The following is a 19,324-nucleotide window of genomic DNA, read 5'->3' on the forward strand; positions in this document are numbered from 1 at the left end:
CCGACGGAGGAGCCCGATGCCCGGAGACACTCAACACCAGAGGGGGGCACAGGCTTTTGCCACTGGTGGTATGCCCATGGCATCCAAAAAGGCCAATGTGGCTGAGGCGGCCAAGTCTGCTGCACGTGTGAATGGTCACGCCAGTGCTGGGAATGGGATCTATGATGTGACAAAACTCCCGAGGACTATGACCTGAAAGAGCCCACATCAGAATCTGAAGAGTATTCAGACTCAGGCCAGGGTGGTGCCGATGACGAGTGCCCTGCCACCATCGGAGGGGCAAACCTGGCCATAGATTCTGGCTTGCCCGTGTGCGTGCAGTGAGGGTGTACGGTGCTGGTGCTGGGAAGACAGGCCCCTGTACCGCATGCAGTGTCGATCCAGAGCATATGGACTGCGGTACCGAAGTCGGTGCCGGTTGCGGGTGGGAAACTCCCAAGTCCAGTTGCCCCAAAGGAAGTGCCCCTGTTGTTGCCCCCTATGGACACCACAGCAGGCAGGACAGAAGTTGCAGGAGCTGTAGTGGTCGTCATCGAAGAGAGTGGCGTTATCGGCACCATCATGGCCCATGGGGCCGATGCCGGTACCTGCAGCAGTGCTGAAGAGCCCGGCGCCGAAGACTGAAGCGGCACCCCGGTCAAGAGGGTTGATGCCGGTGCCGTTGACAGTTCTGTTGATGGTGCCACAAGCTAAGTAATACGGTGCCATTGACGATGCCACAAGGCCTGAGTAATACCGCACCGGGGCAGCCAAGACCAGTTCTGGGAGAGGTCCCAGCACGGATGGGGGTCGAGGCCAGTCGGGCACTGCGTGAGGCCTGGCGGCCTACGTCGAGACTGGCACTGAGGTAGGGGCAAGCGGTACTTGGTCCCACAGGGGACAGTCCCGTTGCATATGTGACCAGTGCCGACCAATCTAACCGGTGCGGAGGAGAAGCCGGTGCCAGCATGGCTCCCGGCATTGAAGACCTCGACCTCTCCGCCTCAACTGACGACAGAGGGGAGGTAGTGAGGCTAATCAGGTCCTGCGCCGCCTCAAAAGTGTCCGGCGTCAAAGGACGATGCGAGGGTAGCTGATCTGGACTTGATGGTCGTCCAGCTCTTTTACGCTACACTGCAGCACACGGAGATGTCTGCTCCGGGGATTCAAGGTGACAGTGTAGGCTGGAGCTGGACTTCTGGCTCAGAGACCTACCCCGCGAAGACCTTGACTTCTTTGGTGCCGGGGATTGAGAGCGGTGCCGAGGCCTCGGTACCGAAGTCCTCGCACAGGATGGAGAGTTGCGCGTTGACGCCGGCGCACTGTGCACCATAGAATGTCCAGTCGGTGCTGGCTGTAAAGCCGCCTCCATGAGGAGAAGCTTCAAACGAGAGTCCCGCTCCCTCTTTGTGCGCGGCTTGAACAACCTGCAGATCTTACAGGCGTCTGCTAGTTGACCCTCACCCAAACCCTTTAAACAGCTATCGTGAGAGTCTCCCTTGGGCATGAATTTACCGCGTACAGCGGAAGCCTTAAAGCCTTGTGGCCCAGGCATTCCTCACCCCCAAAGGGGGAGAAGGAAAAAACAAAGAACTGCCAACTAATTAATTTGAACTGTTTGCAACACTAAGAGAAATGGGAACCATTAACTACTCTAACAGAGACATACGCTCCAACGACCGTCATGGGCGGTAAGAAGGAACTGAGGAGGGGGAGCACCTGCAGGGGTACTTATGTTCCACCATAGCGGTGCCACTCCAGGGGGCGCCCTGCCGGCGCTACAGGTACCGCTAGGGAAAACATTCCGGAGACATGGTGCATGCGGTGCACACACCTGATTCGAAGGGACATGAGCAACCACTCGAAAAATAATAATTTTATGTGCACTGAGGCATGTATGACTGTGCACCACAAATAGAAACATAAATCCTAGCTGTGGGCAGTCTGCTATTCAGCTAGGCAGCATTTGAATCTCTTGTGAGCAGCTGCACAGTGCACAGCTTACAGGGGATACTGGGCTTGGGAAATCCTGCATGGAAGCAGGAAGTTATATGATCGATGGAGTATTCATTCCTCCTGCAGGAGACTTCTGTTTCTTGCTTCACCCGTTTAGAAGCCACACAGCCTACCACACTTTGAAATCCATTAACACTCTCAGTTTTCTACTTGTCTTAGGGTAGCTCTGCTGCATTAACTGGGCACCCTGCCACAATATGTAAGATGCTGCTTTGAGTTTGTATCTTTGCGTACTAAAGATGTTAAGAGGGGGTAATTTCCTAATTGTGTGGTTGATACAATTTTTGACTACACGCTTAGTCAATAAGGGAAGAAGCATTCAGTCTTGGCTCGTGCAAGGAGCTACTCCTGATGCGTCTCTGCAGTTTAAACGTAGTAGGAGCTGGGCACACAGGTAGACAGAGGCAGTACTGCACTGGGGAGGGGGAGGTGGCACTGCAGAGACCATGCTGGGCAGAACTAACTTTTAACCCTTTGATACAGAGACAGCAAGGGCCAGGGAATGTGAATAGTTGGCTACAGTACTCACTTGCATCCCTATTGCATACCATATGTACAGGCACTAATTTCCAAATGTGCACATATATTTAACCCTTTGAAAACCCTTGTATCCCTAAATATTCAAGTGTTGTTATTTAATAAACAAATTATTCCTTTGGGTGCAATCATTGGCTGTTGCTCTGTAACCTTAAAGCCCCATGGCTAACAGTGCTTCAGAGGGAATGTACTTGAGTGTGATGAGGCCAAGCACCTCCTGCTGCTCAACAGCAACTCCTCCACCCAGTTAAGAAGCAATAGTGGTAAGCTCTGAGCAGAAACCAATCTATTTATTCTCTTTTGCCCTAAAACCTTGGTGCCAGACTGTGGTCTTGTCTGCAGTGGGCAAGTGATGCCAAAATCTCCCTTGGTTCAAACACCAGCTCAGACTCCCCTGCTGTGAACTTAGATAGCGCTAATCTAGATCTGCCAGTTGTGTTTTAAGTACCAAGGCTGGGACTTTCAAAACTCAAGAAAAGTAAGCTCCTTTGGAAAAGTCTAGTTCATGTCACCTAAATGTGAGCAAGGTTTATGGTGGCTGATGTTCGCTAGCACACTCACATTAACACTGGTGGAGCTTAGACTTTGACTTTCAGGGCATGTTGACAGTTATGGCTGTGAGTTGAGAGACATCCTCTTAAGGCAAAAGTTACTTGCTGGACAGGCTTTATGATAATATTCTTAGCAAATTTTCAAATTAGAAGTATGCAAGACCCTTTTAAAAAATTACGATTTGCAGTTTACAATACGCCTGAATTGAAGTGTTTAAATCCCTCTCTGAATGTGGATCTGAAATTCACATGTGGATTTGGGGTTTTGGTCTGGACCCATTTTTAAGTAAAGTTTCACACAGTTTCACAGATGGTGTTAATCTGTGAAAAGATGCCAGTTCGGAGAACCAAGCTCACTTACTTTAACTGCAGTTGGATGCTGAAGGATATTGCTATGGTAGATTGCAGCACCATTGAGAGATGTTTTAGGACAGAAATATTAAACCACTTTGATGAATTTCAACGGTTACCTAATCTGATGCTTTCAAAAATCTACCGTTCTTTTGCAGGCATCATTCATGCCAGAGGATTAGTTCGGGAATGCTTGGCTGAGACTGAACGGAATGCAAGATCCTAGCCTACTAATTATGTTACAAGACTTTCCATCTCTTTATGAAGAAAAAACACTTGTTCCTTTTGAAACATTCAGATAAATCTTTTTTTATTTTAAATGTTTTACCTTTTTTTGCCCTAATGAAAATGTACAGTTAAGAATGAGAAGATTTTTCAATTTACTGAGGGTTTTGCATTTTTTAAGATGTTAAACTCCCCAAATTCTTCCCGAAAGGTTGACTAAAACTGCATGCAGAAGGGTGCTTTCTCTCCCACAGACTATACTTCAGTTCCCTTCTTTCCCAGCCACAGTCTCATTCTTTTTATTTCTTTGACTATATTCACTTAACCTGACATGGTCAATCTTTCACCTTTTGACATAAGCTCTAAGGATTAAAAAAAAAATAACTGCAGAGGTAGCATGTTTTACCTATTAGTCAGCTGTACTCAGTTAGCATAGACCCTGCTTAGAAATAACCTTTTTTTTGCATAAGCATTTGCATGATTGTTAGTGCTTTGAAGTCCATTTAAAGTGCATGAGTTATAAATAAAGAAGATAGAGCAACCTAACAGACAATAACAAGATCCCAGATAACTAATTTTCATCCTAAGGCTGAAGATTTCAATTGTAAGTTTGCCAAAAAACAAAATTCTAGATAAATTACTAAAATTGTTATTTGCATCTTTGTATGTATTTATTACTTGATGTAATAAAGCTTATTTTCATTAACAATTTGTATTAAAACTATGTCCGGTCACTTTAATCAACCTTATGATAAAAGTACAAAAGTAGTCAGGAGACAGGAGCCTCAAGTTCAAGAATAGACTAGAGAACAGGGTTGCAGACTGCTGGAGATGTTTCATTCATAGTGCTGACCTGATGCAGTCAGTCACGCAGGAAGCATGTAAGACTACTACTTGCCAGCTCCATTACTACTTATAAAAGTGCTTGGCAGTTCTCTCAACACTATGAACTCCATGCTGAAAAATGTCTCTTCCCCTCCCTTCATGGCTGGAGGTTAGGAATTATGATAGCAGCCAGTGGGTATGTGTAGGAATGGAAAGTTCAAGGGATGTGATTTGACACTTTTTTTACATTCCATTAAGCTGGAAGATCACCTCTTTCCCTTGTGATTTTAAATCAACATCTTTAATACAACTGAGTAGATGCTCCCTATTCAAATAAAGTTGGGGAATGTTTAAAAACAGAATGAAGCCCCTTTCTGAGGTGAAACTATTCGAGTGTTTGTGGTATAGTACAGACAATAGCATAATTCTGAAAGGTGAACTCAGTGAAACTGAATGCTGAAACTGGACAATGAAACCCCAAAAAGGAAGATGGATCATGCAAATTACAGATGTTGGAGGATAATAAGAGATTTGGGAAAGGGGACACTTTGTATAACAATGGTCCAGATGAATGAACTCACAGAAGTAGCTTTCAACCTACAGTATTTTCCACATCTTTGTTAGTTATCACATCTTTTATCCCTTGACAAAGAGGTCTAAAAACACTAGGACTTTCAAATAATAAAAAAATTGGAATTAATCTCACTCAAACATCAGATTTTTGGATGTTCGACATTTGCAAATATTGATATCAATTACAACACAGAATATGAATTGCACAGTGCCCTTTATAGTTATTAGATATTTGCACTGTAAAAAACAGTTTCAGTTCACATCATACAAATACTGTAATGCAATCTCTTCATTCTGAAAGTTCAGCTTACAAATGTAGAATCTTTTTACATAAGTGCACTCAAGAAAACAAAACAATGTAAAACATTAAAGTCTACACATCCACTCAATTCTACTTCTTGTTTAGCCAATTACTAAGACAAACATTTATTTACATTTAAGGGAGATAAGTATGCCTACTTCTCACTTTCAGGTGACAAATAAGAACAGGCTTTTGCAAGGCACTGTTGTAGCTGGCATTGTCAGATATGCTAAACATTTGAATGACGGTTCTTGTTTTGACAGGTGTTTCTTGATAACAATCCAAAGCAGCACGGACCAACACACCTTCATTTTCACATTTTCATCATCTAAGTCAAAGAGCACCAACAAAAGGTTGATTTTCTTTTTCAGTGGTTCGGGTTCTGTAATTTCTGCATTGGAGTGTTGTTCTTTTAAGATTTCTTACAGCATTTTCCATACCTCTTCCCACTCAGATTTTTGAAGGCACTTCAAATTCTTAAACCTTGGGTGGAGTGCTGTATCTATCTTTAGAAATCTCATATTGGTACTTTCTTTCATTTTGTCAGATCTGTAGTCAAAGTGTTCTTCAAATGAACAACATATGCTGGGTCATCACTGCAGACTGCCCAACACTAAATATATGAGAGAGTGCTGGTAAAACCACAGAGCAGGAGACAAAATTTCCCCCCACAGCGTTTAGTCATAAATCTGCGAAGCTCAAATAGTGTTTCTAGCTTTTGCAGTTTTCAAAATCACTACCTGTCAACACTAATAGATTGTGTGCTTTGGAAGAGCTAATGTGGTTGTGATAGTGGCTTTATTTCAAAGCATGAACTCAAACCTATCCAATGTGGAGTTCTATCTGGTTGAAGTATCTTGTACAACATGTTGTTTCTGTCCATTTACAGATTATTGTATTTCTAACTCTGGGTTAGTGTTTGAAATGGTCCACAAGTTCCCTAATTTTTTTCAATTTTCAAAAACTGCCATCATTGAGCACTTAATGAATCACTGCAGACTAAGCTATGCATGTCATGAATTGAAAAGACAATAACGGACTGCAGCTATCCTCTTACATGCACTGTCAGTACTAATATTACCTTTTCTTGAATATTCCATTCTTTTGCAATATCCAAGAAATGCTCGGCACATTTCAGCATGTTACCATTAAAACGAATGATTGCAGTGTCTTCATGTAACCCACACCCACCTAGTAGCAGAGACTATATGCAGCAAGAATAAGGAGTCAGCTCTATAGCCTTAGCTGCTAGCCAGCAGGCTTTTACCTCATATGGTAGAAGCTGCAGAGGTCTCAGGTTTGATTCTGCCTGATGACAACCAGGGTCTGCTAGCATTACACATACAGCATCCATTTGGTATGCTATGATGCCAAAACTGCTCAAGAATGTCCAGTGATCACCAATCAAAGCAACTCTTATAATATTTTTCAGAAGCTCCAACTCTAATTTTTGTATGATGTAGGTCATGGATTCATGATCCTGAGAGGGCAAGATATGACTGACTGGAAGATGCAACTGAAATATCATCTCTTAGCCCTCTGTCATTTATAGTGCAGAGTGAGTGGTCAGCAGTCCTTACCTATCTACTTTGCAATAGTGTTGGTTAAGATATTGTATTTGGTTTGATCTATGGGCGATTCTTTGAAACTCTGTAAGCCTACTGTCATGGCTGGCAGGATTCATTTGCTGTTGATGGGCTATCTAACACAAGAATTGGAGGTGAAAGCATATTATGCAGGACCATATACATGCTAACTTGAAGTACTTTGATGGTATTGGATTGCAGCCTTGCAAAAGAGAGAACTGTCTTTTTACCCAGAAAACCATCTGAAAGATTTTTTAAAATAAATTTCCTATTCAAAAGACCTGAACTCTTGCTACTTTCCTCCATTCACTTTTTCTGATATTTAATCACTCCAGATCATGAGAACACAGAACTGTGCCAGTGTCCCCCAAGCAGTATAGTACAGTAAGTATCAAGAGGGTGAAAAAAGAGCAGGTTGATTAATTTTCATTAAAAAAGAATGTTAATTTTTGTGTTAATTGCTTGCATTAACTGCAATTAATTGACAATCCCTACCTAAAACCAGGGTCATTTTTTTGTAGTTCATCCAATCTACTGTAATTTTAAAAAGGAGATTGAGTTTATTTTTTTTCCCTCCATTAATTATACAGGAATTTTCCTGTAACATCCATTTAATTGTTTTATGGATCTTATTTTTTTTTTACCACACCTGTCCTCAACTTGGCACAAATGAACTGATTACATTGAATCTGAGAGTACTGGGATGTCCATAGTAGAAGATGAAGAAATATATGACTTAACATTGGGCTAAATGCTTGAGCTGTGCACTAATACCCGGTCACAAATTCAACATTTTAACAGTGTTTTATTATGAAACTTTATAACAGTATTAAGTCAGAAAACTTCTAACGTGTTTCAATGGTAGTAACAAACTCTCTCTTCTTACCCTGACAAGCCAAATCATTTCCTCTCATTTGGAATCTGATTCTTGCATTTCTTTAATGTGCATTTTCTTTTCTAGATTCTCCTTTGCTCTTCTTTTCTTTTCTTGCTTTTTCTTCTCAGCTGTTCTTTTCTCTTTAAAAATGTCACTATTTTCACCTTTGTAAAAGAGGTCAACTTTCTGCTGTAGGATTTCTCTGGCTCTCTGTCGGTTCAGCTCCACTGATCTAGTCTGATGACACTGAAAAGATATTTTATTGTAAATTAATTGGTTATTCTACACTTCCCTTCTTTAACTTTTACTAAACATGTAATACTATTATAAAGTCTCATCCTATAAAATCCTTATTAATACAAACTAATACTAAAATTTAAAACTGTTTGCATGAGTAAGAAGTTGAATACTTAGCCTATAATTTTATTTATCTACTGGCTAGGAAAAAAAGTAGTTCCGATATTTAAATTCATATTGGTAAAGGAAAGTGCACAGGGAAATAAGCCACATTTGTGTCTTGACAGTTTCTAAAGGAAATGTGTTCTCTTTATGTAGTAACATTCAGAAATGATTACAACAATTACAATGTTTATTAATTTAATTAGTGGCTCAATTAAAAGCCACATTAAATGAGTTACTCTTTTTCTGCTACAGCAGTAAAGAGCATACCATTTCTGGCAGCCAGTAGATAATGATATATTGGTGTTTTGAAATAGCATTTATTGTTTAAGAGTTCTTGTAGTTTTGCCTATTGACTTTTGTCTTAATTCTCTCTCACTGGTAGACCTGAAGGTTGCTCTTGCATTCATATGATTTACTTCTGAACAAAAATGTCTTGCAAGCAGCATTCCCTCTAAGCTGGGGGGCAGCACAGCTTCACAGGTGATTAATCAGCCCCGCCCAGTCAGCAGGCCTAGGGGCTTAAATTAGTTTTACTCAGTAGTAATTCAAGGAGGAGTAGGAATGCTCAGTATATATCACTTGATGGATCTGTAGTCTCATCTAGCACTTGTAAAAGGAAAAGAAGAGCCAGGATTCCTGACTTCTGTTATCAGCTCCAGGACCCTAGAAATGTCAATTAAGCTCTATCCCTCTATTTCACCATCTATACAAAATTGAGACATTTCCTTGCAGGAGGGGTACGCAATAATTTTTGATGGGAGGGGGGCACTCCAAGAATTCTGAGTTCTATGGGGAGGTGCAGGGTCTGGGCCAGATGTTGGGTGCAGAAGGGAGCTCAAGGTAAGGGACTGGGGTGCAGGAGAGGCTGTGGTCTCAGAGGGAGTCTGAGTGAAAAAGGGGGTTGTGATCTCAAGCAGGGGACTGAGCTGCAGTGTCCAAAAGGGGATATAGGTGCAGGAGAGGATTCTAGCCTGGGGGATATTGTAGGAGGGGGGAGTGCAGGGTCTGGGAGGGAGTTGTGACCTGGGAGTTGGGGATGCAGAGGGTGTGGGTGGTGACCTAGAAGAGGGAGTTGAGAAAAGGGCTTACCTAGGAAGTTCCTAGCCAGCAGCCCTGCAGGAACTTGAGGCAGACTCCCTGCTTGATGCAGCCCCAAGCTGCTCAAAATGGCTGGCTGGACCCTCTAGCCCTCTACAGGCTTTATGTGCTGCCCCACCCCCAGCAAAATTTGTTTAAAGGGGCATGGAGCTGCTCTAAAGAAGCTGGCCGCTCTCTTCCTGAAAGTCCAGCCAGGGCAGCCTGCAGGATGGATCCAGCAACTTGACAGGCCAGATCCGGCCCACAGACTATATCTTGCCTGGTCCGGTCTTGCAATAGAGAATGTTGAAAAGCTCACTGATGATAAAGTACAGAGCTAACAGCAGCCATGGAAAAGGAAAATTTCAGGACTCTTTTAATTAAATATAATATTTGAATATTTGCCTAGTTTTCCTATTAATGGTACCATGAAAGTGTGGCCTCACCAAAAAAAAAAAAAAAAAAACAACCAAACAAAAACTCCCATCCAAAACCAAAAACTGACACAAAATCTCACATGCTATCATTTAGCTCTTTAAATTCTAAACACTTATACACTGAAGTCAGAACCACAGCATCTAGTGACATAGTTCAATTAATTCACCAAATCTGCCACTGGCTAGGGATGTGAAAGACTAGCTGGACTGTCAGATAAGCAAATGCTTATCAAATAACTGACAACTAGTCGCTTCCTCCCCTCTCTCCTGCCCGCCCCCACCCACCGCTTCTGAGGAAGAGGAAGCAAGGGGAAGAAAAGAGGATGCTTCAAAGTGGCAGCACTGTGTGGAGCCCAAGGTCAGCTGGGCTTTGAAATGCTTGAGTCCCCCGCTGGCCCTGTGTTCTCCATAGCGCTTTCACCTTTGAAATGTAGCAATAGACTATTCGATTAGCCTATTAATCTAAATTTAATATCCTATCACTGGCCAATACTTAATCCTGCAGAGGAAGTTGAATCTTTTTATAATGCACATGGCAATCGTGCACTGCTGAACAGGCCTACTGACGGGGGAAGGAGAGGAAAGGGCAAGTGCTCCAGCAATTCAAAAGGGCCCAGAAATCCCAGCTGCTGCTAACATGGCGAAAGCCTCAAGCCCTTTAAATTGCCACTAGAGCCCCATGAGGCATGCTTCAGGTAGCTCCGAGTACGGATGTGAACAACTAGTCGACAGGCTAGTTAACTAGTCACTTCTCCCCCCTTGCTGCCTCTATCAGGCTGCACATGGTGTTTCAAAGCCGTGTGGAGCCTGTGATCAGCTGGGGACTCCCCTGCTGAATGTGCGGCGCTGCACATCTAAATTTAACATCCCTTGTTCTGAGGGATGGCTGGGAGGGGAAGGGGTGAAACACTTCTGCTGAATTCTTCTTGACTGCTTTATAGTGAATGATCTGCTATAGTGCACTGTAGGCAGGCTTGACTTTAACTAGTCGCTTCCTCCCCTCTCCCCTGCCCGCCCCCACCCACCGCTTCTGAGGAAGAGGCAGCAAGGGGAAGAAAAGAAGGTGCTTAAAACAAAACAAAATAGGAAGGTCTTTGTAAAGATGATGCACAATGTCATTTAATAGAACCAAATGAATTACCTTGACTACAATCCCAGATGGAATGTGTTTCAGAACTACACAGTTGCTTGTCTTATTAGTTGCTTGGCCTCCTGGGCCATCACCTCTTACAAACTGCTCTTCTAAGTCTGTTTCATTTAGTGCAAGAAGATCACAAGAATTCTTCTTTCCTGCAACTGGGAATAAAGGTATAGCCAGTTGGGGGGATAAAAACTTTTGTTGCCTCCAAAGCCATGGCCTCCAAGCCAATGTATTTATTGTAGAATGAAACAAACTTGAAGCATTCATAAAGAAATGGAAACAAAACTTCTTCTTGACAAAAACCTGAAATAGAAAATGTTTTAACATGATCTAGTTTATCTTAATATTGCCCACTATTTTAAAAGATGTTATAAACTAGCTATGTAACATTGTCACAGATGTGTCATGTTTTGAATGCTAAATATTTCAAATGAATGTTATGAAGTTGCAACAAACGTGTTTACAGTAGTCAAAGTTATTTTGTCTGTAAGGCATCTATTTAGTTTTTCTGCTTTAACTTAGTGACTATTTAATTTTCAAAATCAAGCTGTTAAGTGGCACTTGAACACAATAACACAAAGAATCCTCACATTCTAAATATGAGTATTAGGATGCAATTACTGCCCTATGTGCACGTGCCTTGTCAAGGTGGGGCAGCTTGTGTGTTATGATCCCAGGAGCTATGCTGGCGGGAGCTTAGTGCTTTTGGTAGGTTCAGCCAAACCGAAAAGGTCAAGGGGGGAGGAGCCAGGCTAAGCATGCACCCGATCCTCCAGGATTGGGAGTTTGGCTCAGGGCTCAAAACCCTGACCTAGAAAAAGCCTTTTATTACGGACACAACAAAAAAGAATTCCTTCTCAACTGTGTGTGACAGCCTTCTGCTGGCCAGTGACAAACAGAAGTGGAGGACCTTAGTAGTAGCTGCCCATATGCCAGTGGGCGTAAAGGGCGATGATGATGCAATTAACTTTGTGAAATAACTTATGGCGCACGTCATTCTTTTGAGTTCACTTTGACTTAGAAATCTAATGTAAATAATCGTTCAAACACCATTCACATAGGGAAATAGTTTTGGATTATGACTGTGGGTGAAATCCTGGCATAACAAATCAATTATCTGAATATTATCCCATATATATCTCAACCTCTATATTAGGGGTGTCCCTAATCTGAGAACACTTGTAGTATGGACCTTGGTAGGGGGAGGAGGAAGTGGCTCTAGGCACTACTGCTTCCGCTTTCCCCCAGTGGGGGAATGGCAGTGCAGAGGTGCTTCTCCTGAGGCTTACCTCCACTGCTCCCATAGCAGTAGGTGGCAGTGCCTGGGAGCACCATGGGCTGTGGAGCTAGGTGTATCCCTGGGAGGGGGTACTAGGTAAGTGCTCCATCCCCATCATCCTCATGTCCAGACCCTTCAGCACCCTTTCTGGCCCAGAAAATTCTTTAATACATCATATCCTTTTTCCCAGGATTTGCTGGATTAAAGACGTTCAAGTGTATTAGAAAAGGAGGTAAAGATCTAATGGAAAGAGAAGGCTATGCACCTGGCTACATAAGTGACTTCTTTGGAAATCCTTACTCAGGAAGAACGCTCATTGAGTCCTGATTCAGTCTTGCTAACAAAGGGAAATGTAATTCACTTCTCTCTCAGCCCTACAGGGATTCATGCTGAAGGGGGTCAATTATAGATACAGGCAATTCCTCCTGTGGAGATTCTAGTGAGTGGAGGCAGTCCTAAATTAGGACAAAGGCATATAACTCTGCTAGTGGAGGAATCAGTACATCCCCCATTGCTCTGACCATCCCTCTCTCCACCCACTGCTAGCAACTTCCTCAACTGCCCTGGCTCTGTAATGAAGTGAGACTGCAGACACTTCATCTCCCCCCCACAGTCTCTCCTCACCAAGCTAGCACAAACAAGAGGATAAATCTGCCCTAAGAACTGCAATGATTCTAGAAGTGGGATATATGAAACCAAAGCTGGAGTAGTTTCTAGTATCTTTAGAACCCCAAAGAGGGCAGGAAATGTTCCACAGGTTCTGCATATTAAGGATCACTTAGGAAAATTAGATTGGCTCCCATAAGAAAGTTGGAGTTACGATATCAAAGGTAACCCAGAGAGTCCGAATGTGTTTTTTTTTTTTTTTTTTTGCAGACAACAGGAAGCTTAGCTAATGAGTAATATTTCAAATTAGTGAAGCTACAGCAATGAACCTATGCTTGAGAAGATTTTTTTTTTGGCTAGAAAATAATGCATTTTCTATAGCTGTCTGGGAGACGAAGCAACATCTAGAGGCTACAGAAAGTGATAGTTGCTCGTGATTCGCTTTACTGAAATCTGTACAAAATCAATACTCTGTTGTGGTGTCAAGGCCTCATCCAGCTGAGTGGCTTCTATCTTAAGGACACCCCCACACAACTTCACAATCCTCTGGGTGATAACATGTTTTGGCCAATATCTAACAAAAGAATATATATCCTGCCTTTTACCTTTTTTGAGTGAAACTACAATTAATCTTCGCTTCCTGTTCTACTGTGCGGTGCTAAACATCTGCCCTATTCCAGCCTAGAGATGGCAGCATTTCACTGCTGGATTTTAATAACCCTATGAGGGAGGATGGGAATATCAGTTTTATGTAAAACATCTTGGGATAAAAAATAACATTGTCAGTCTTTAAATATCTAAATTCAGACTAAGCAAAAACAAGCTGCTAGGAATTAAAAACGTATCAGCATGATCAATGAACAAGAGTAATTTATGTTACCAGATCACTTTGATTCAGACAGGTTTTATTCTCTACTGTAAAACTTCTAAGCATTATCTTAATAGCTCCTATAGTTTTGAGACTTTTATCCTTGGTTCCCATTCTAATGTTTAAAGTAATGGAAGAAACATTTTCTTTTTTGCTGATACTTCATGGTGCAGTGACTTGACTGAATTTATCAGTTTATTAACTTGATCCACTTGATTTTGAATTCTTTTGTGGTCTGCTGTTTGCCAGACGTTGCTCCTGACATCAAACCTTTGTAATGCCATTAGTTGATTTTTGTGTCTACCCCCAACCATTTCACCCATCACAAGTGTTTTCACATCAAAATAGAGAGTAACAGTTTAAAATAGCAAGTCAAGGAGCAAATAGGTTATGCAACACAATGCTTGACCCCCTAGAGGTCATCCCTCCTGGTCATGGTTTTGATCTTTATAGGCCTGAATTTCCTAATCTATACATAAATGACTTCAGATTTCTAGTGTTATCAAATAACATTGTTCATTTGGGCATTATGTTAAGATGATAAACATGTATTTGTTTTGCTTTAAATATTTACTTATTTGGCTCAAATGAATGATTGCTTGAATAAGTGAATGGTATGTCCTGAATGCAGTTGATAAAAGTTAACATTCAACTAGCAATAAATCGACCCAGGTAGGATGAAGGGAGAAAAACAAATAGTTTCAAGTGGTTTTAATGAGAAAGTCAAACTGGCCACTTGGTGGCACTAAAAACTAAATAATGGGAATGTGATGTTTCATTACAGAAACAATAATAAAGCAACTCTTTATGCTTTCTGCAATAAAAAACCTGCAACCCGTCCCCCCAACTAGATAAGTTCATGGAGTATAGATCCATCAATAACTATTAGCCAGGATGGGCAAAAATGGTGTCCCTAGTCTTATTTACCAGAAGCTGGGAATGGATCACTTGATTCCCTTATTATACTCTTGACAACACAAAAATTACCATCAGCACACTTATTTTAAAATTATGCAAATTGTCAGTAAATAAATAGGGAGGCTCCAGCATAGCAGTGGGGAGTAAAAACTACTGACTGCACAGAGCTCAGAGCTCATCCTGCATCCCCCTTCCCTAGACATGAATTTGGTGGTAAAGTTACACCTGACCAGGACTCTCCCAGAAATACTCTAGGGCCCCACCCCTCCATGCCAAGCACACTAGGGGCAGGCAAACTCAGCCCTGCAGCATCCAAGTATGGAAGGGCCTAGTGTAGGAAGATCTAGATGTGGGATGACAGAGTTGTGTGTGGGGCAATCTGGGTGCAGGCAGCTTGAGGGGGTGCAGGTGCAAGAGAAATTTAGATGAACAAAGGTTTATGGGTGAGTTCTAGGTGCAGACACACTGGGACTCAGTAGGATGATTGGGTGTAGAGGGCTCAATGGAGGGACAGGTGCTAACTCGGTGTGGGAATCTTGGGGCAAAGGGCTAGTCAGGGTGATCCAAAGGCAGGTGCGGTGGGACTTGTTGTAGTGGAGGTTTGAGTGCAGGGGGCAGTCTGGGTGCAGGAGTGGGGTCCAGATGCAAACAGGAGGGGCTCAGCAGAGAGGTCTGGGTGCAGAGGATTAGGCTTATCAATGTGTGGGTTCAGGTAGGTTAGTATGGGGGGGGGCTTCTGGATGCAAGGGGTGAGGCTTAATGGTGCAATCTGGGTAGAGAAGGTAGGTCTGGATGCAGAGAGGCTGGGCAGATGGAGGGATTGGGGGTGGCGAGAGAAGCAAGCAGCTTCACTGATTCCCTCCTGCCCCAGCTGAGGAGTTATGGGGGCAAGAAAGGGTTGGAGGACATGGCCCTTCCTGCAGCTAAAGAGGTTTCTGGGGTTGGGTCAGCTCTTGCCTCTCCTTGTAGAGGAAGAGGAAGTCCCATTCTTCCCAACTCAGCCAGGGTTTGTAGGTGTACCCAGCCCAGGGTAGGAGCCACTCACTGAGATATCCGTAGCCCTGCTCCCCCAGTGATTTACCCTCTACTAGCTGCTCCAGATGCTTGAAACAATGCATCAACATTGGTGGGGAGCGGCACATGGCTGCTCTTGTGGCTTCCTTTTGCTTCCCTGTCAGAAAGGGATTTTTCTATGGGGAGTATGAATTCTGTGCATTTGCAGTGCAGCAGAATTTCCCCAGATGTACCTGCAGAGCATCTGGCATTGGCCACTGTCAGAAGACAGGATACATGGACATTTTATCTATGTATGGCCATTCTTATGTTCTTAATTCTTCAAAGCATAGCAGCAATGAATTACATGAACAAATGTCCCCTTCCTTCAGCTCAGTTACTACTGTCAGTAACTGGTTGCTTAAGTAACCTCACCTGGAAAAAAAACAGCAAGCAAATGGTCAGGTAGCACTTTATAGGTTAACAAAACATATAGATGGTATCATGAGCTTTTGTGGGCACAGCCCACTTCTTCAGATGACCGGAGTTATGATTAGAGGGTAAGGAAACTCGAAATAAATAGGAGAAGGGGGGGGGGGGAGATGTTCTGTCACCCACTCCCCTTCCTCTATGCATAAAGTATGCATGTGTAATTTATGCATAGAGGAAGGGGAGTGGGTGACAGAACATCTTTCTCCTCCCTCCCCCTATTTATTTCGAGTTTCCTTACCCTCTAATCATAACTCCAGTCATCTGAAGAAGTGGGCTGTGCCCACAAAAGCTCATGATACCATCTACATGTTTTGTTAACCTATAAAGTGCTACCTTGACCATTTGCTTGCTGGTTTTTTTTCCTGTAACAAACTAACTTGACTACCCACAAATCACCTGAAAAAGATTATCTATCTGAGCTACTCAACACATGTGAATAGAGAATATTTGGGGAGTGCCTTAATGCTTACAGACTAATGTGAATTCACTTGATGTTTTGCTATAAAAACAAATATGTAAATAAGACTGACCTACCAGGATATCACTTTACACACAACATAATTTTAAAAACCAAAACCAAAACACAGCTGTTAAGTTTAATACACGTGAAAGAGAAAATGATGAACCTTAGTCCTAGTCAGTATGGGAGGTGCCTTGCTACCCTTAAAGTAGCTTAATGAGGGGAAATATCTTGGTCTATAAAAACAGTATAATCCCAGGTTTTTTTTAATAGAGTCCTAGAAATGTCAAGTCTATCTGAATTCCTTAGATCAGGAGACTTGTGCAGTTTGAAAGCTCTGCAATTATTATACCCTATTTATAGCATCCAGCAGCACACAGGGGATTTTAATTATTGAAGTCTCCACACACACTTAACACACAGAAGTATCACTCCATTTTGATTAAAGGCTTCTAACTATTCAGAAGTCATGATGTCTCTTGGTTAAATATATCCTGCAACTCAATCTGACAAAACTATCAATTTTAGCAGGAGGCCCTAGCAGTCAGGTTGGGAAGAACAGTCAATATTTTAATATCCTTCCATTTTAATTCTTTAATATTAAACTAATATGCTGAATATTCTCCTATTAGTCTTCCTAACTGCAGCATTCACCACATATCCCCAAAAGCAAGAGTTTCACTTAGTAGAGAGAAAAGTGGTCAACTTGCATATTTGGACATGTGTATTCCTTCTTCTACCATAACCCACTGTATGATCTTAAACAAGTCTTTTATCTATAGGTTATTTCATCCATCTCTAAAACATGTAATACCTGCGTTAAGGTGCCTCATAAGTGAGGAGCATAAGTCAGCATTTTACTGATTTTCAAGTCATCTTATCCATTAAAAAATGCTTACTTCCTGTGTGACTTAAGATGTGTTTTCACTGATGGTTTTCACCTTTTGCTTCATCCTGCAGTGAAGTCACAATCCAGTACTTACAATATCAGTTGTCAAGGAAATCATTGTGGTAGTAAAAGCACTACATCATGATTTTGCTGCAGGATCAGCTAAGAAGAGGTTTGTCAGGGGCCAAGATCTGATTAACACACACTGGAAATTATTCATCATGGTAAGTAATTATGGCACATTATATATATATATATATATATATATATATATGAGAGATTCCCCCACCCCCATTACAATATCTTTGGAGCTGGCACCTTATCTTCAGATTGGTCTCTAAAGCAACTGGTATCTTTTTTCACATATACTATGTACTTAATAGTTGGTCTGAAGGGGCAACTAAGAACTGGTCCAAAACATTAGTGTTTATTTTGAAATACAAATATTACTTGCAATAGCTTGCATCTATTTCTTAAGAAAAGTACTATCCACTTAAGTACAGTGACTAGGTTTAGCAGTGAAAATAAGGTAAGTTTCAGGCAATCTCAAACTATGGTTCATGCAAATCTGCTTCCATTTCTTTACACACATGCGGACACTTGTTAGGGTACTGCTAGAGCATGGGTTCCCAAAGTGGGGGGGCATGAAGAAATTCCAGAGGGGGGTGCCAGGCGACCCAGCCCTGCCCCCCCCGTCAATCTGCCCTCTAAGTTTCACTGCTATTTTTGTTTTTAACCCCCAGTCAGTTCCCCCCCCCCTTTTTTTTGCTCAACAAGATTTGCTGCTATGGGGGGGAGGGAGGGGCGTGTGTGAGGGTTTCTCAAAAATCAAAAAGGGGGCATGATACTAAAAAGTTTGGGAATCACTGTGCTAGAGTGTGGGGAAAACAGGAAAAAAATAGTTGAAAGGCAAAATTAAAGGAATAAATAACACGTTTGAACACCTTGCTGTATGATTGGACACCTGGGTTTCCAGTGTATGGGAGTGAGACAGATGGCCTTCTCTTAGTAGAGATACCAACAGGGCGTCTGCAGCTGGACAAAGCAGGATGCTCAGTGCTGTGGATGCACACTGCCCAGCGGGCTGAGCCCCCATACTGCCTCCTATCAGGCATATCTCTGGGGATCCATCAAGGCCGTAAGTGAAGTTCTGCAGCCCATGAGAAACGGGCTGAATTCTGGAAGCGCTTTTGTACCGGGGCGGCTAGGAAAGGGGTGGGGGGCTGGGAGCCGGGCCTCTGAGGTGTCTCTCTCCAGCTGCGGGAGCGCGGAGGGAGGCGACGGGGGGGTGCGGTCCCTGGGCTCTCTCCCAGCTGCGGGAACGGGGGAGGGAGCGCTAGAGCGGCAGGGGCGGAGACAGGGGCCTGGGCTGTTGGGTTCCCGCCCCCCTGCTAGGAGCCGAGCCGGGGCCCGGGTTACGTGCCCAGCTAGGGGGAGGCTGGAGCGAGGCGGGCAGAGGGGGGGGGAGGGGAGACTCCTGCGTTACGTGCCCAGCTAGGCCCCTGCCTGCCGCCTGATACCCCGCCCTCCGGGCGAAGAGCTGGAGCGTGAGGGCCGGCCCGGTACCAGGGGGCTCGGGGTCAGGCGCGCGCCCAGTCGCCGCCAAGAGCCAGGCGGGGCCCTTCTTACTTACGGGCGCGTCAGGGTGAGCACCAGCCCCGCAACAGTACCCCTAGCGGCAGTTGTGCGCATGCGCCCCGGCGCACGCGCAAGACTTTTCCGGCTGCGTGAGCGTTCTGCGCACTTACCGTCCGCAAGAGAGCCCTCACAATCCGTCAGTGAGCATGCGTGGGCAGCGCAGCGGCGTGGCATGCCGGGCCTCCCACACGCTATGCAGGAGCCAATCCCTGAGCCGCGGGCGGGCCTAAGGTCGCTTCTTCTCCGCCGCCAATCGTGTGCCGGGTATTCGTGCGGCGCGCAGCCGCACCTGCCAATCGGCAC

At 43.5% G+C, this 19,324-nt stretch overlaps 3 protein-coding genes and 2 pseudogenes across 8 annotated transcripts in view; 2 read left to right on the top strand and 3 right to left on the bottom strand.

Annotated features, from left to right (window-relative positions):
* CDK2AP1 (cyclin dependent kinase 2 associated protein 1) overlaps nucleotides 1-3,732 on the top strand; it is a 25,407-nt gene extending 21,675 nt beyond the window's left edge. The window contains exon 4 of the mRNA XM_006113723.4: nucleotides 3,593-3,732. Coding sequence (XP_006113785.2) covers nucleotides 3,593-3,660 — 68 coding nt within the window. The 3' untranslated portion in view covers nucleotides 3,661-3,732. The remainder of the gene's footprint in view (nucleotides 1-3,592) is intronic.
* LOC142818508 (uncharacterized) overlaps nucleotides 1-7,250 on the bottom strand; it is an 11,809-nt pseudogene extending 4,559 nt beyond the window's left edge.
* Nucleotides 204-6,499, bottom strand: LOC142818507 (uncharacterized; annotated as a pseudogene).
* Nucleotides 204-19,264, bottom strand: MTRFR (mitochondrial translation release factor in rescue). Of its 4 annotated transcripts, none has more exons than XM_025180044.2 (3): nucleotides 10,879-11,145; nucleotides 7,831-8,067; nucleotides 204-5,971 (listed from the first exon to the last, which is right to left on the bottom strand). In XM_025180044.2, the coding sequence occupies exons 1-2, from the start codon at nucleotides 11,143-11,145 to the stop codon at nucleotides 7,855-7,857; spliced, it is 480 nt and encodes a 159-aa protein (XP_025035829.2). In that variant the 3' UTR covers nucleotides 204-5,971; nucleotides 7,831-7,854. The 4 variants fall into 4 exon arrangements, with proteins under 4 accessions (XP_025035829.2, XP_075754676.1, XP_025035830.1 ...); XM_075898561.1 differs by lacking the exon at nucleotides 204-5,971 and adding an exon at nucleotides 19,132-19,264 and having other exon boundaries at nucleotides 7,730-8,067; nucleotides 10,879-11,033; XM_025180045.2 differs by lacking the exon at nucleotides 204-5,971 and adding an exon at nucleotides 17,309-17,423 and having other exon boundaries at nucleotides 7,730-8,067; nucleotides 10,879-11,033.
* Nucleotides 17,489-19,324, top strand: part of MPHOSPH9 (M-phase phosphoprotein 9) — a 73,114-nt gene continuing 71,278 nt past the window's right edge. Inside the window, exon 1 of one of the 3 annotated variants that reach the window (XM_075898552.1) lies at nucleotides 17,489-17,607. The gene's annotated coding sequence lies outside the window, so the exon portion shown is untranslated. The remainder of the gene's footprint in view (nucleotides 17,608-19,324) is intronic. The other 2 variants (XM_075898560.1, XM_075898557.1) reach the window with 2 other exon arrangements.

This window comes from Pelodiscus sinensis, chromosome 15 (assembly GCF_049634645.1).
Source record: "Pelodiscus sinensis isolate JC-2024 chromosome 15, ASM4963464v1, whole genome shotgun sequence".
Classification (NCBI taxonomy): domain Eukaryota; kingdom Metazoa; phylum Chordata; order Testudines; family Trionychidae; genus Pelodiscus; species Pelodiscus sinensis.

What these genes read in the sequence shown, in the direction of transcription:
- MTRFR (XM_025180044.2), bottom strand. Translation starts at nt 11,145, where the DNA reads ATGAATGCTTCAAGTTTGTTTCATTCTACAATAAATACATTGGCTTGG. An exon ending in CATCTGGGATTGTAGTCAAG is followed by an intron (nt 8,068 to 10,878) that starts GTAATTCATTTG and finishes ATATCTTTTCAG; the next exon opens with TGTCATCAGACTAGATCAGT.